The following is a 17359-nucleotide window of genomic DNA, read 5'->3' as shown; positions in this document are numbered from 1 at the left end:
TTCACCCATTTCAAACTTTTGCCTGCTACTTTGTTGCCATAGCTGCCACTAACAGGAAGGAAACCGGCCATGTGACTAGAGGGTTGCAAAATTGCATGAATATTCAAAATTGGAGACTTTCCATGGGAATAATGGGAATTTATGGGAATAAACTGGAAATGTTGGGGCTATTTATACCAACTGTATTTACTGTACCTTGTCATGCATAGACATATAAACGTTTTGTTTTGTCATAAGCAGACATGCATGCAAACAGTGTGGATGCTATCTATGCTGGAAGAATGCACCGTGCATGCAGAGGGCGTGGCCTCAATAGCCCTGCAGAATGCGGGATGCTGGGAATCATCTGTGCATGTGATGGTAGAATGCAATGCACGTGTGATGGAGGAATACACAGTGCATGTTTGAAATTCAACTGAATTTGTATTAAATTGGGTTGTTTTAGCGAAGATCTAGAATTGCATTTTATGTTTTTTTTGCCCAACTACATTTAAGTTCCCTTTTATATGGGTCCGCGGTTGTGTAGCGGTCTAATGCGCCGTGTTCCAGTGCAGCTGCCCACCGGGGACCAGCAGTCTCTCCAGATCTGATGGACGGATCCCAGAGGGAGTGGCCCACCGGGGACCAGCAGTCTCTCCAGATCTGATGGACGGATCCCAGAGGGAGTGGCCCACCGGGGACCAGCAGTCTCTCCAGATCTGATGGACGGATCCCAGAGGGAGTGGCCCACCGGGGACCAGCAGTCTCTCCAGATCTGATGGACGGATCCCAGAGGGAGTGACATTTTGGGCCGCTGCTTCCCGAGGGTGTTGGCACAGGAAAGTTTGAGACAGGATAAGTGTTGACGCCAAAATAACCAGAATTTATTTTTGTCCCCCCCCCCCCCAAAAAAAAGAGAAGGCAAGAGAGCCAAGACAATAAAGAAGTAAAATGAGGCAAAATAACAGCTTTAAGCAGAAACGTTCACCAGTCTAAACAGAGCTACTCACATGAAAGTCACTCTGGTCAACTAACAGGCTTTTTAATGCAAATGTCCCACGTAGTAGGCTAATTAGGTAAATCAATCATCTAAAATTTCTAGGACAAAAAGATAATTTTAACAATTTTTTTAAATGATCAATGTTTCAACAGGAATGACATTCCATTGCGTACAGTTTATACATTTACATCTGAACTCAAATAGTTGTTTTAATCAAATATTTTAAGTTCAATGAATTTCCATCACTTTAAAGCAATACATTGCGATATTTGGACCTTTACAAACATGTCTGGTGCTAATTCTCCAATTAGATTTACTAAAAGTAAGCTGAATCATCCAAACAGTCGACTCAGAAAGATAATATATTTACACTTATTACCTTTTAAAACTCGCGCCCCCGGGACGCAGCATTCAGTCGAAGTGCGCATGCGCAACGTTGTGCTTAAACAACAAAGTAGTAGCTAACTATTCTGGCGTCTATGGATATCATGCGTTTTTTAGCTCAACAATATCATGGCGGAGGTGAGAAAACCAAAGTGAAACATCACGGAGGAAGCCAGAAAAAGAAAAAGACAATCTGATAACTTGACGACAGTACGACAGTGCACTTACTCGCAGAGCCTGTGGGGGCGCAGTTCTGAGAAAACCGGAGAAAACGCTACGTATTACTTTAATTACATATGTCACTATTTCTAGTTCTTGATGAAATATAAGCATTAAGCAAATGCATGCTTCTCCTTTGAGACATTGCATGCAACTAAACCCTAACCCCCTTAAACGCAAACCCAACTAAACTCTAAGCCCCCTAAGCCCTAACCCTACTGTAACCCAACTAAACTCTAACTAAACCCTAACCTCCCTAAACAAATGAATGTCAAATCTAACTTATAGACTATGTAACACAAGCATAACGTTTCACAAGCGCTTTCATTTAAAGTGAATGTGTGCACATTCAAGTGAGTTTGCTCCTGTTGCGTGTATGAATGGGCAAGCTCTGTAAACGTATCCCAGCGTGGTACCTTTGTGACATCTATCAATGGTACAAATGTGAAATCAACTAAGAATCATCTCAAAGTATCAAATGAAAACTGAAAATAGGTTAAAACTGTAGAAGAACATTTTCTTGAGGGCTATTTGAAATAGAAGCTTGGTGAAATACACCGGCAGAATGAATAATGATGGCCTCAGATGGAGTTTGTAGAAGAGTCGGATTGATAGTAGCAGGTCTCTCCTGCCTGGAAGATCTTGCTTTGTCTGTGAAAGAGAGCCTAGAGTCTTGGGCTTGCTTGGTGAAGAGAGATCTTGGCTGAAACTGAAACACCTACGCTTGTTTCCTTAAGTCCCCTCTTCTTGCCTCCTTCTCAAACCTGATTGGAGGAGATCGTCTGGAGGGAGGAGTTCCAGATCTGGCCCTTTACTGGGCTTTGAGAAGGAGGCAAGGGGAGAAGACACAGGAAATCAAGGAGATCTTTGTGAGCCAGCTCTGGTATCCATCTTGTCCAGCGGGTGATGGGTGCTTCTCTAGTAGTTTCCTTTGACTCCTTGACTTTTCCTCTCCTCCTCCCTCTCTCCCCTCTCCCCTCGCTCTCCTCTATGGCTCCTCCCATTAATGTTACCCTGACAACCATGGGTCTGGGACAACACCTCTGAACTGAGGAACCAGACACAAAAACCCACACAGAAACATACACACACACACAACCACACAAGTGAGTCATAAAGGCATAGCACATTGCATCAGAGAGATACATGCTAAAAATGATAACTGATATAAATGTGTAAGTCTACCTGTACTGTGTGTACCAGCACGTGTGTGTGTGCTTGTTGTCGCTGATGAGGTTACCTGTGTATGTGTGTGTGCATGTGTTGATAGGTGTGTACCTGTGAATGTGTGTGGGCTTGTTGTCGGTGATGAGGTTGTTGAGCCGGTAGTAGTCCAAGAAGGTGCGCGCCACGTTCCTCCCCAGCTTCATGTCTGACACAGACGATTAAGGAGCTTCACTCATGGCGACTACTGTACCACACTCCACACTAGTCAGATAAAGCAAGAAAATGTGAAAGATTTCTTTGTTTCCTGTCCTGAGACGAATGTAATGAAGAACGTATAAAGAAGGATGGTTCCACTTTGTCTCCAAGTGCTGCAGTGGTTCCAGACAGAATGTTAATGATGCTTCCTTATTTCTACTGTCCTCGTACTGACATGAGCGCACAGGACGTCCTGTCCAGGCCTGCCTGTCTGGTGAAGGAGGCAGCATGCGGGCTGGAACATGGTACATCTCCCCACACTTCTAAATCTCCTCTACACACCAGTAATGGGGAAATACATTAATAACAGGAAGTCGTTTCTAGCTAGCAGCACAAACAAGACCATTTGCAGTAAATAACTAAGCAATAGCCTTGTGAAGAAATGTGCAGTATAAATTCCTGGAAATCCACACAGTGTTCGCACTAAATGATACTAAATCAACTGCACTTCAGCCCAGTCAGCAAAACCATGAGCCTGGAAGGCATCACATAGTGGCAATTACTTATTGCCAAGACTCTATTTACATTTCTAAACACACACACACACGCACACACACACACACACATAAAGGATAGGACATCAGCAATTCCAGATTCTCCATAATAAAACTGTGGAGGAGTGTAGAGTCCCCAGGTTGTTGGAAGAGTAATGCACACTAATATTACAAAGATACTGTACTACACTAACTACACAGATACCACACCAATACTTCACAGATACTGTACCACACTAATACTACAAAGATACCACACTAATACTACACAGATACTACACTTATACTACAAACCGATACCACACGAATACTCCATACTGCAGATAGATAACTCACAGATATACTAATAATGCTTTTAATTTGTCCTGCCTTTTGTTTTAAATGTCTATAAGTTCTTGCTTTTTGTTTTAATGCTTTTAATGTCTCATGTAAAGCACCTTGAATTGCCCTGTGGCTGAAATGTGCTATATAAATAAACTTGCCTTGCCTTGCCTTACTACAGATACTACACTAATACTACAGAGATACTGTATTGTACCACACTAATACTCCACAGATACTACAGAAGCACTACATGGGCACCAGACTAATACTACACAGACACCACACACAGATAGCCTACTAAAGAAACGACTCACCACCACATGGGGTAAGTTAGGGGAGGAGGATGTCCTTGTGTGGTGATGTGACAAACAGTGGCACACAGGAGCTACTGTAACTGACCATACCATTCATGTACATCCACTCAGTCTGTCTGTCCAATCCATCTTATCCGTTCACCCATCTCTCCATTCATCTACTCATCCATCCATCCCTTATCCCAGATGACCATGACAGTTTCCATGGTCGTGAGGTTTGTACATCAGAGCATTTCTAACCGGACAGACGGTGATCGACCACCAGAGAGACACGTCATCTCTCAGTGGCTCCTCTAGTGTCCCTGTCTGGCTGTCCGCCAGCTGTGAAAGAAACAACCGCCCGAGAAAAAAATACCAAGACAGTGATACCGTCGTTTTTCTGTCAACGGTCAGAGTTACCTCTGAGCTATAACTCCTGGGTCCTACAGGTGAAATCCTATTATCCAACACTGTTAACCCATTAAACCATCCATCCTGGGACAGCATGAACTGTCTGGTAGGGGACCCTTGTGTTTGTTTTTGTCAGTACGCACACGCACACACACACACACACACACACACACACACACACACACACACACACACACACACACACACACACACACACACACACACACACACACACACACACACACACACACACACACACACTTTAACCTGCCCTTGGCTTGTAGGGTATCTCAAATTTGAATTGCCTATTCCTTACTCATCCCAGCTCTCCATTACTTGCTGTGTGTGTGTGTGTGTGCATGTTTGTGTGTCTGTGTCTATGTGTATACCCTTGGGCTGCCAGTTCGTCACATTGTTATGGGAGTGTGTGTGTGTGTGGGTCTCCATTCATCACCCAGCAGGCCTATGGCTGATGGCCGCTCTCCACATGGCTCCAGCTCCTGTGTTTACTCACCATCTGTCCGTCTGTCTGTCTGTCTATCTGTCTGTACCATCTGTCTGTCTGTCTGTCTGTCTGTACCATCTGTCTGTCTGTACCGTCTGTCTGTCACCTCACTGTGGGCACTGCACCGCCCACAACTGACTGATCTGGAGACACCACACTGACATTCAACTAATCGACTTTCTCTCCTTACACCCCTATCTCAATCTGGGTTAGAGCAATACATGAGCTTGTATATTGGTATTCCATTCATAATACATGAGCTTGTATATTGGTATTTCATCAGGCTAACTCAGGCTAAGGCCAACCAGACTGTTGAGCTCTAGTCACACCCAAAGAATGTATTGGCTTGTACAGTATGTCTTTGTTGAGAGTGTAGTGACTTGTACAGTATGTCTTTGTTGAGAGTGTAGTGACTTGTACAGGATGTCTTTGTTGAGAGTGTAGTGACTTGTACAGAATGTCTTTGTTGTCCAGTTCAGGGGTGACCTGATGAGGTCACCATACAGATAAAGGGCCTTTTGATCTCTAGTGTGTCTATATTAGTTTACAACTCTCAAAACCCCCACAACACTGGCATAGCCAGCAGGAGGGCATTCACACTTGTTGGAGAGGAAGATGAGTGTCATTAGGGGGTCCATGGTGGTATTATAGTCTAATGCACCATGTTTCGGTACAACTGGGGACATGGTTTGCGCCCCGGTCTCGCCAGATCCGAGTATGGCCACATCCCCTATGGGAGTGGCACATTGGCCGCTGTTCCCTGAGGGTGGTTAGTTTAATCTCGGCTAGAGGAGTATTCGTCATGCCACAGCGAGCCTGTCTGGTGTCAGAGTCACGGCTGAGAGAGTAGCTGCTACAAGATAAAAGTTATAGAAAATAATGGGTCAGTTCAATTCAGAACATGAAACAAGTGACTGTAACCACAGGAGACGAGGATATAACAGTGAAAAAGAGGATATAACAGTGAAAAAGAGGATATAACAGTGAAAAAGAGGATATAACAGTGAAAAAGAGGATATAACAGTGAAAAACGTCTGAGTGAAATCGGTGGCTGATAAATTGGAGTATCCTTAATATTTTTTTATTTTTCTAATTTGTCATCAGGGTGACTTTCCATATCTTTTTTTCTTCAGTGAGTGGACCTTTGACATTTTTCTTACTGTACATGAATGCATGCATTCCTCCCCATTGTCATGATAAGATTTTTTTTTATCCTTGAAACCTATTTAATTAGATTCATTGATCCAACACATGGACACTTTGACACAAATTTTGTCATTATGGCTATAATAGTAGCAAAGATATGGGGTCTGGTGTATTGTTGGCGGCCATTTTGAAAAAATAATAATTTCAGAATCAAAGCGTGATCTAAATTGTCTTTGAATAAAAACAAATCTATGGTACTGTACTTCCATACCAAAGGGGACCTTTGCATCATGACATCATGAAGTAAAAAAGCGCTTAACCCCTCAACTATGTACAGTATGTCTGTCTAAAGACCGCCATATGCTTGCTGTTTTGCAACGCATCGGCATAGTGACGCGCATATTTTGCAGCATGTTAATTCCTGCCTACCTGTAAAAACAAGTATACCGTTGCCAAGAACACTGGTTATATTTATATGCAAGGTGCAAACTGTGGGGGAGCCAGGGGGAGCTTGGCTCCCCTTAATAAGGTATGAAAACACGCCCCTGAAAACACGATCGGTGACATTTTGAGGGGGTCTCTAAAATATTGACAATATGCTATTTTTGCCATGCACGTAAAGCGTGTGTGCTTCACTTAAAAGTGAGCTCCCCCAAAGCCATGATATAGTTTGCATACTGTTTATGTGTGTATGCACAGTTGGAGGTAATATTAATTACTCACAGATGGAGATGTATTAATTACTTCATCCCCTGCTGTCATCACAGCGGTACCGGACCAGAATAGAGCCTCGTCTACATCCGTATACATTCCTTGGTCACACCAGGCCACCTAACATGTCCTCTCAGGGCCTCCCTCCTCTCCTGTCCCCCATCTGCTCTCCTCTATCCCTTAACCTTTCCGTTGACCTCGGGGGAAGTTCCCAGCACCAGAGCTGGGCTGTGATCGGAGCACGCTCAGAGCCTAGACAGGAATAGCCGCACCCCTATTGTGTACAGATGGCCTCTCAGCTTGTGATGTCACATTTCAAATCTATTACAGGACGTTTGACGATGGACGGGCGTGCGGGTGGGCCTGTTGTTTGTGTGTGAGTGTGTGTGAGTGTGTGTTGGGCGCGGGCACAGTTGGGAGAAGACTTCATCTGCGTGGCAGATGCAGGCAGGACACTCCGACTCCCCCGGATGGCTATTCTGGCCCATTGCCAAAGGCAACTAGAGCAGTTTGAATGTGCCGCACGCAGCAGGAAGTGTCGGGTCTGCCAGAGAACAGTGTGCCGTTGGAGTTGGCAGAATGTTCCAGAACATCAGCACAGTACCCCACCAGCCAAGAGGGGGGAGGGGCTAGGAGGCAGTGAGAGAGAGAGGGAAGGGAGGGTGTGGGAAAGGAAGGGGAGGGAGGGAGGGTGTGAAAGAGGAAGGGGCTGGAAGTGGGAGGGGATCAGAGATGTTGGGGGAGGGGCTGGGAGGGGGAGACAGAGGGGCTGTGAAAGGGAGAGAGAGGGGCTGGGAGGGAAGGGTCGAAGAGAAAGAGGGAGGGGTTGAGAGAAGGAAGAAAGGGTGGGCTCGGAGATGCAGGGGGAGGGTCTGTGAGAGGGAGGTGCTCGGGGAGGGAGGTGCTGGGAGATGGGGAGGGAGGGGCTGGGAGGTGCTGGGAGATGGAGAGGGAGGGGCTGGGAGATGGGGAGGGAGGTGCTGGGAGATGGAGAGGGAGGGGCTGGGAGGGTCTGGGAGAGGGAGGTGCTCGGGGAGGGAGGTGCTGGGAGATGGGGAGGGAGGGGCTGGGAGGTGCTGGGAGATGGAGAGGGAGGGGCTGGGAGATGGGGAGGGAGGTGCTGGGAGATGGAGAGGGAGGGGCTGGGAGAGGGAGGTGCTCGGGGAGGGAGGTGCTGGGAGAAGGAGAGGGAGGGGCTGGGAGTGGGCGGTGGCATTAGGGGGATGTTGCCATGATGTCGGTCGGTGTCAGGTTATGCTGTCTGTTTTCCTTTTCATCTGCTCTATGCCAGTGTAACAGGTGGGCTAGGTAGGGAAAGAAGGACGACCATCTGCATGCGAACCCAAACATCTACTGCCAGACCAAAGAGAGATTCCCAGAGATCTGCTGCCAATATTTAGACTTGTCAGTTGTAGGCAAGGCTAGTCTACTCATCACATAGCCTAAGCATTGTTCCACACAACCGCTGTAGTAGCCTGCATGCCTTAGCCATGGATGTATCACATACAGCTGAGCTCCTTAGCCTGAGCCAACCTAGCCTGAGCTGAGTTAAGCCTGAGCTAACCTAGCCTGAGTTGAGTTAAGCCTGAGCTAACATAGCCTGAGCTGAGTTTAGCCTGAGCTAACCTAGCCTGAGCTAAGATTAGTCTGAGCTAATCTAGCCTGATCTGATCTTAACCTGTAAATCCGTAATTTGGAATTGAGTATTAGACTCTATCTGTATCGAACATAATCTTGGGGCAAGCAGCAACATTTCACTGTGACTGTAAACCATACATTAGGCTACATATGACAAATAAAATGAATCTTGAATCTTGAATATGGTAGCTATGAGGAATGTGTGGATACATAGACTAGGGGATGTGAAATACAGATGTGAGAACATAATAATGTAACTTGACCCGCGTTATTCTAACAGACGCTTTACGGCATTCCGCACCACCGCTCGCATGCCCATAGAGGGCGCAGTAATACTAGGCTACTCATTGACCTGTAGCTCATCTCGCACATTAGATGAGCCTACCTCTCAAAGTCCTTGTTCTCTATCTGGTTGTAATTTAATTATTACGAACAAAGCCTATCTATCTATAGTTTCTATCTCTGTAACTGTCGCCGGGTCTATATCTGTTAACTCATGTGTCGGGCGGCGGTGGCTAAAAAGCAGATAGCTAACTTTACAACGATGATTTCCCTGCCAAATACCGCGAAGGTGAAATGCTGCAGCATGTTACATTTCTAACCTCCCACATCTGTACATGGATTAGGGGATTTTATCCATATTGATATGCATAGAGTATGATATTGTAGCCTAATTTATGCTGACATACCCTTTGGATAAACTGAACTGTGATGATATTTTTGATGGCTGCTACTGTATAGATGAGTTTGGATTACTGTTGTTTTTGTTTGTGATTTTGTGTGTGTTTTTAATGTTGTGCTGTAAAACAAATTTCTTGAGGATATTCAAGTTTTCCAAGTCTAAGCTCTTCAGTGCTGTCAGTCTGTCCGTCACCATTGTGTGTGTGCGTGTGTGTGTGTCCGTGCACACGTTCGTGCACGCGTGCGTGCGTGCAGGGCTTTAATATATCTGCATACACATTCTTGTCTGATCAATACAAGTCTTTGTTGGTGTTCAAGGATGTGTCACCGTGGAGACTGATGAGCTGACAAGCCCAGCGGACCGACGAGGACGTGGACACAGAGATTTGTTTACTGCCCTGTTTACCATGACTGCTATCTGCTTCCGCTGTCAGGCTCCGTTGCCCTGACGGACAAGGGGACAGACAGAGGACAGGGACGGTGTGGAGGACAAAGACACGCACCAGAGAACATCAGAGACGTCAATACAGCCTGTCACTTCCCTGTCTGTAGGAGCCGGTTAGCCATGCTAATGAAAACAGCCGCTGGCGCACCATGGAGGGGGTCAGTCTCGCGGCCTGACCCCAGCCACAACACCCTGTCTGGGGCTGGAGGGGGCCAGGTGTTGGTCAGAGTGTGTCCAGGGCTGGAGGGGGCCAGGGCTGGAGGGGGCCAGGGCTGGAGGGAGCCAGGTGTTGGTCAGAGTGTGTCCAGGGCTGGAGGGGGCCAGGTGTTGGTCAGAGTGTGTCCAGGGCTGGAGGGGGCCAGGTGTTGGTCAGAGTGTGTCCAGGGCTGGAGGGAGCCAGGTGTTGGTCAGAGTGTGTCCAGGGCTGGAGGGGGCCAGGTGTTGGTCAGAGTGTGTCCAGGGCTGGAGGGAGCCAGGTGTTGGTCAGAGTGTGTCCAGGGCTGGAGGGGGCCAGGTGTTGGTCAGAGTGTGTCCAGGGCTGGAGGGGGCCAGGTGTTGGTCAGAGTGTGTCCAGGGCTGGAGGGGGCCAGGTGTTGGTCAGAGTGTGTCCAGGGCTGGAGGGGGCCAGGTGTTGGTCAGAGTGTGTCCAGGGCTGGAGGGGGCCAGGTGTTGGTCAGAGTGTGTCCAGGGCTGGAGGGGGCCAGGTGTTGGTCAGAGTGTGTCCAGGGCTGGAGGGGGCCAGGTGTTGGTCAGAGTGTGTCCAGGGCTGGAGGGGGCCAGGTGTTGGTCAGAGTGTGTCCAGGGCTGGAGGGGGCCAGGTGTTGGTCAGAGTGTGTCCAGGGCTGGAGGGGGCCAGGTGTTGGTCAGAGTGTGTCCAGGGCTGGAGGGAGCCAGGTGTTGGTCAGAGTGTGTCCAGGGCTTGAGGGGGCCAGGTGCTGGTCAGAGTGTGTCCAGGGCTGGAGGGGGCCAGGTGTTGGTCAGAGTGTGTCCAGGGCTGGAGGGAGACAGGTGTTGGTCAGAGTGTGTCCAGGGCTGGAGGGGGCCAGGTGTTGGTCAGAGTGTGTCCAGGGCTGGAGGGGGCCAGGTGTTGGTCAGAGTGTGTCCAGGGCTGGAGGGGGCCAGGTGTTGGTCAGAGTGTGTCCAGGGCTGGAGGGGGCCAGGTGTTGGTCAGAGTGTGTCCAGGGCTGGAGGGGGCCAGGTGTTGGTAGATTCTCCCAGGGCCAGACTGGTCAGTACTCGTTATGTCCATCTGAGGCCAGCACTCTCTGAGGCTGAAATCTCCAGTACCTGATTACCTTGCCATCTCATCTAATCCACATGAGAGGGGAGGGGCTAGGGTTAGCCACTCCCACTCTTCACCATAAGGTTCTGCAGTTGGACTAAGGCAAACACAAACTGCATTACTGTCAGATTTTGATCATTCACTCGCGTCAAGTAAACGGTTTTCCCACAGTATAAAACGGGTGAGAGTCTGAGTACCGTGGAGGACTGAGCATCGAGCTGCGTGGTGGAAAAGAGGCCAACGCTTCAGGCTACGCAGGAGGAGATCGATATCCTTATGTGTGATGTAGGCCTAGAAGAGTGCAAATTACAGAGTCAAATAGTGACTGACATTTAGGATTTAATTTGTTAGAAAATATTGATTCAGGTTTATGCCGTCTGTACAGAAGAAAGGAAAGAGCATCACGCGTCTCCTATAGGCGGAGTCGACAAATGCCTAGGGCCTCCAGCCTGGCAAAACTTTTTTTCTTTTTACTCTCTTAAAAATGTTAAAGTTTTCATTGGATACAGTACGTGCCCATGATCACAAAACCCAGATTTCAGGGACCCCCCCCCCCAGCAATATATTGATCTGAATGGCTGAGGCCCCAACCAAATGTGATACTCGAGTGCGTCATTGCTGCTGATGATGGCCTAAAGTGATGGCCTAACGTTACAATAAAATGATAGTGCCTCAGTCTTTATTGCTTGATCGTGGGTAGGGTTTATTTCAAAAGGGCTGGCCACACACACACACACACACACACACACACACACACACACACACACACACACACACACACACACACACACACACCATCATCAGCACTACCTCCTGATGAGCGGTGACAGGGAGAGCAGATCATCTGCATACTCATCACTGTCTGTGGCGTCAGGACATGTGACATGTGACACGTCCTCATCGCCAGCCTGCTGTTCACCCATAGACCGCGTCTACAGTACGTCTGACAGAGTAACGAGTGTCTGTGTGTCACGTCGTTGTCAAGGCATCCGCTGGGCTTGTCAGCTCATCAGTCTCCACGGTGACACATCCTTGAACACCAACAAAGTATTTCCTTGTATTGATCAGACAAGAATGTGTATGTAGATATTAAAGCCCTGCACGCACACACGCCACCCTAGCAACTGTCCTTATTGTACAGTAGGCTTTGGGCGGCTTGCAGGCGAAACGCAGCCCCCCTGCTCTCCAAATCCACCAGCCCCCGCCCCCCCCCCCCCCCCCCCTCCCTCACAGACAGGCAGGTACAAAACTGGAGCCCAGGGCCAGTGGTGCCCCAACCAGAAGAACTCCACCACCTTTCTCTGTAGATCCACCAGGAGACCACATAGGGGACTGAGCACTGCCAAACGCTGCCAGAAAGTGGAGACGCCAGATTGTTAATATTCAGCACCCAGCCACTGTACGACACCTGGGGGTAGGAGCCATTTCAATTTAGAGAGCTTCTGAGAGAGCGGCCGAGACTCGCTCGCCCGAGACACTCCCTCCCACTTCCTCTTGACCCTCTCCCCCAAGACCAGACACACTCCTAGCAGCTTCACCCCACATATAAAGATCTGTCCAAACCCAAAACCAGATTGAACAAATACTCATCATCCACCCTGTCAAATGATTTTTCCTGGTCCTGTGAGACCAGGCCAAAGCCCATGTCTCCCCCTGTGTGACATTTCAACCAGGTCCCTTAAAAGGAACAAATTGTCCAGGATCGACCATCCCAGCGCACAGTATGACTGGTCCCTATGCACAATGCATCTTACATTTCCCTGAGCTGAGAGAGCGAGAGAGAGAGAGAGAGAGAGAAATATAAAGCTGAAATCAAAGGTAACTGCCTCTCATTGTCCTGGTTTGGGCCAATCAAATGAGAGCTAGCCCTTAAAGCAGACGCCATGGTCGAATTGTGCCTCATCATCCTGAGTAAGTAAGAAAGTTTCTCAGAGTAGAAAGTCTTTAAAGTCAGTCTCTCTCTCTGCCTCCCTCAGCATCAAGCTGGGGTTTGAACAAGATCCCAGAATCTCACCACTCCTCCCATCCCTTCCCCTCTTTTCCCATCAACTCTCTTCATTCCTCCTCTCCTCCCCCCTCCCCTTCTCCTCTCTCCCCTCAGCATGACACACAGGTGGACGCAGAAACATAAGGTTGATCAAAGTAAGGAGGTAAATGTACAGACACACCAATCCGCCATCAAAGAACTATCGGCGATGAAGGGCGACTGTTGCGTTGCCTCATGTCCTTTGTGTCGGCACAAAAAAAACGCACCACTCTGACTACAGCCGACGAGCAATTAGCGCGTATGTTCTGCGCCTGTGTGAGATGAAATTACCCTGAAAGGGGAGTAAAGTAGGCTACTAGTTATGTTGTCGATCGCTGTTTCTGGCTGTGTTTCATCTCACGTTATTTCGGTGGGTTAGGGATTTGGGATTAGATCTCGGCACCTTGAAACAGAAGGGATTTAGAATGGTGTCTGCGAGAACGAGGGAGGAGCGGAGTGGAGAGGGGAGGGGGCGGAGGAGGGAGAAATAGGGAGGGAGGAGGGGAGGGGCGACGAGGGAGGCGGAAGAGCAGACGGAGAAGGGGGGAGGGGGGCGCAGAGCGTAAAGGTCTCTGTTGATGATTTGAACACTCCATTGAGCAGAGCGCTCGGCTGTGAAAAGGGACATGGTTGGTTCCTTCAACCTGCCTGACCTCAATCTCCGCTTTACACCGCTCCCCCACTGCCCCCTCCAAACCCTCCCCCCTCCTCCCCACCCCCCAACAGGCTGACCTTGACCTTCACCAACACTATACCACCCCCACAGCAATCACACACTAGCGATGTCACAAATAACGATCACATCAACAAGTGCATTTGCAGTTTCTATGTAGTGGAATTCCATTTGGAATGGGTGTGGGTAGATCTACAGACTAGAATCTATCTTAGAATGTCTTAGAATCAGTTGTCATCTGCCGCACGTATTTTTAGTAGTAATCAGACAACCGTTTCCACATCAAAGCACAAAGTTAGCATGAATGCTAATCATAACTAAATTGATGAAAATGACTAATTTACAATAAATTAGTTCATCAGATGATTGCTGTATGGCACATGATGAATTTCCGAAAGGACCAATAAATGATCTATCTATCTGAATCACCAACCTCTTTCAGAAGGCAGCAGGCTGGAGAAGGAAGGTTAGGTAGAGGCTCTTTTTTTTGCTTTCTTTAATGGATGAGGAGTAGCGTTTTGGAGAAATGGGGAAGGATGGAGAGAGAAAATTGTTGTTTTTGTTTGAATTTTTACAAATTATGTGGCGGTGCATATTAGTTTCACAACATTACTGTTTTTAGCTCCCCCCACCACCACCCTTTTTTTGGTCGTGGTTATGACATGGGTGTCGAGAATCGTGTAATTTAATTGAGTCATTATCAAAGTTCAAAATTCTAGTATTGTGACATCCCTAACACACACGCTTCCACAGCCTGGCACATTCCTGCCTCCTGACACCAGAGGGCAGTGGGGTCATACCTATACCTCCTCTCCTCTCCTCTCCTCTCCTTTCAACACAACTATACCTCCTCTCCTCTCCTCTCCTCTCCTCTCCTCTCCTCTCCTCTCCTCTCCTCTCCTCTCCTCTCCTCTCCTCTCCTCTCCTCTCCTCTCCTCTCCTCTCAACATAACTATACATCCTCTAGTTTCCTCTCAACACAACTATACCTCCTCTCCTCTCCTCTCAACACAACTATACCTCCTCTAGTTTCCTCTCAACACAACTATACATCCTCTCCTCTCCTCTCAACACAACTATACCTCCTCTAATTTCCTCTCAACATAACTATACATCCTCTCCTCTCCTCTCAACATAGCTATACATCCTCTAGTTTCCTCTCAACACAACTATACCTCCTCTCCTCTCAACATAGCTATACCTCCTCTCCTCTCAACATAGCTATACCTCCTCTCCTCTCAACATAGCTATCTTCTCTCCTCTTCTCTTCTCTTCTCTACATAGCTATACCCCCTCTCAACATAACTATTCCTCCTCTCCTCTCATACCTCCTCTCGTCCCAACTCAGAATCACAATCTATGGACAACTACAACATACAGTGGTTCTAATCTCTACCACTCTACCACTGGCTCCCTCATCTCAATTCAATTCAAAGGGGCTTTATTGGCATGGGTAACATATGTTTACACTGTCAAAGCAAGTGAAAAATACAAATACAAATAAATGAAAACAAAATAAAATAACAGAAACAATAAGATAAACATTACACTTAAACCATTTTCTTCAGTATTCAGAGCTAAGAACCAGAAAAATCAACGGGGTGAAATTGGACAGGAGAAGGGGATCCTGGAGGTGAGGAGACAGGAGCTGAGGAGAGGAGACAGGAGGTGAGGAGAGGAGACAGGAGAGGAGACGAGACTTTGAAATGGTTTGATTCACCTTTGTTGGGTGGGTGGGTGGGGGGTCATCCCTACGTTCCCCGGGTCCTATGTTCGCCGGTCCTAAAAAAGGTCCTATGTTCCCCGTTTGTGAATTTATTGTTTGCTGACTTTATTATTATTATTATTATTGTTACTATTGTTATTTATATATTTATATTATAGGCATAATTTATTTACACTGTTCGACTTGAATGTGTGCACATGAATAGTAGTTTAATTAAGAGATGAGTTTGGTTGCAATAAAAGCCTATATTTTGGATTGATTATTGACAGATATCTCTACTGTATTTCTTTGATTTTGTTTGAGAAAAATACCAAATCATGTGTAGACACAGATATCCAATATACAGTATATGTATCATTGAATAAATATATATCATGGCATGTTTTCTATATGATAGATTTACAGAGGTTTAACGTTAGTGAACCACACACACAATCAACAGATAACTAGCCAACATTCTCCTTCTTCCAGAGATTCACAGTTCCATAGGCCTGTCTCTTGTTTCCATGCTGGTAGAGTTGCAAAGGAGGATTTGTTTTGAGGACCTTTTGGACTGATTAAGACTTGAAGCAAGTTGTGTGATGGCTTTGCTTTTGGCTCCTGTCCAAAAGGTGATATTTAAATTCCATTCACTAGAATCAGAATGTTGTTGCGAGCTACACAAAGTTAAAGGGCAATGCTCGTTTTTGACAACCTGGACCTTATTTACGACATATTATAAGAAGTTTGACTCACCGAGATCACTTTGGTGTTGTTCGGAGGCCTGTAGAAGAAATTTAAAATCCAGCGCGAGCCAGTATATCCATGTAATGACGGTGATCGGGGCACCGAGAAGCGCGCAGACTGGCTATTCTCCGGCTCACATTCTCTGCGCTACGATCGGATTGTTGCTGACGAATGACGACGACAATATTCTCGGCACCAACAGCGATCGTAGCGCAGAGAATGTGAGCCGGAGAATAGCCAGTCTGCGCGCTGGCCTGTGCGCATGCGTGCTGGAGCAAGTGGGGAAAGGCGTGTAAAGATCATATTACAGAGGCTAAAGACCCCGTATTTGAAAACCACTACAATGCCTCGCGTTGAGGAATCTCAACTGTCGATTCATCCAATCTGATTGATGAAAACAACCGTTTAGCGGCCGAAAATAGATTTTGAGAAACTGCATTCTCGGTGCCCCGATCACCGTGATTACATGGATATACTGGCTCGCGCTGGATTTTAAATTTCTTCTACAGGCCTCCGAACTACACAAAAGTGATCTCGGTGAGTCAAACTTCTTATAATATGTCGTAAATAAGGTCCAGGTTGTCAAAAACGAGCATTGCCCTTTAATGATTGCATTATCAGTCACATTGATTTGCTAGAATTGTTCTGTTTATGGAAAACCATTTGGATGCTTCGAATATCGCTCACATTTACTTTTTTTTTGTACTTAATTTGTTTTAAACTCTTATGGAACAGGGGATCTAGAAGCCTTTTTTGGGACTGGGGAACATAGGACCCGGGGAACATCGGTACGCTCCTGGGTGGATGAACCGGTTGGGGGAGTTGATGGGGGGAAAATGGTGATTTGTATTATAATTGTTTTCTTAAAAGATGGACCTTTGGATTATTGGGATAAAAAGATGTGGACCTTTAGGATTCGTATTTGAGCACCCCTCTAAGGAAGCCCTCAAAGCCTTTTTGAAGTCAACAAAGCAAGCGATTACTTGGCTTTTGTTTTGATATATTTGTTTGTCATTTAGGGTATTCTCCATCTCTCCTAATCAAATAAAATTGTATTTGTATAGCTCACTTCATACACGGAGGCATCACAATGCGCTCCTCCCCTCCTTATCGCTCCATCTCTCTATCTCTCCCTTAACCCTACTTCTCTCTCTTCTACTCTCTCATCTCCCCGACTCTCCGTCTCCCCATCCTCCTTATCTCACAGATCAGAGCAGTAGCTGTAACCGGAGGTGTGTGTGTGTGTGTGTGTGTGTCTGTGGCAGAAGGTCAGC

The 17359-nt window shown here is 47.0% G+C and overlaps 1 protein-coding gene across 1 annotated transcript in view; it reads right to left on the bottom strand.

Annotated features, from left to right (window-relative positions):
- Positions 1 to 2500: 2500 nt before the first annotated feature.
- The window catches only part of agbl4 (AGBL carboxypeptidase 4), a gene marked incomplete at its 3' end in the record, with an annotated part of 242260 nt that continues 227401 nt past the window's right edge, over positions 2501 to 17359 (bottom strand). The window contains exons 12-13 of the mRNA XM_084443882.1: positions 2861 to 2954; positions 2501 to 2630 (exon numbers count right to left, since the gene is read on the bottom strand). Coding sequence (XP_084300008.1) covers positions 2501 to 2630; positions 2861 to 2954 — 224 coding nt within the window. The remainder of the gene's footprint in view (positions 2631 to 2860; positions 2955 to 17359) is intronic.

This window comes from Borostomias antarcticus, assembly GCF_949987555.1.
Source record: "Borostomias antarcticus genome assembly, chromosome: 10".
Lineage (NCBI taxonomy): Eukaryota > Metazoa > Chordata > Actinopteri > Stomiiformes > Stomiidae > Borostomias > Borostomias antarcticus.
Note: the sequence above shows the minus strand (reverse complement) of the source record. Positions and strands in the feature narration are given on the sequence as shown.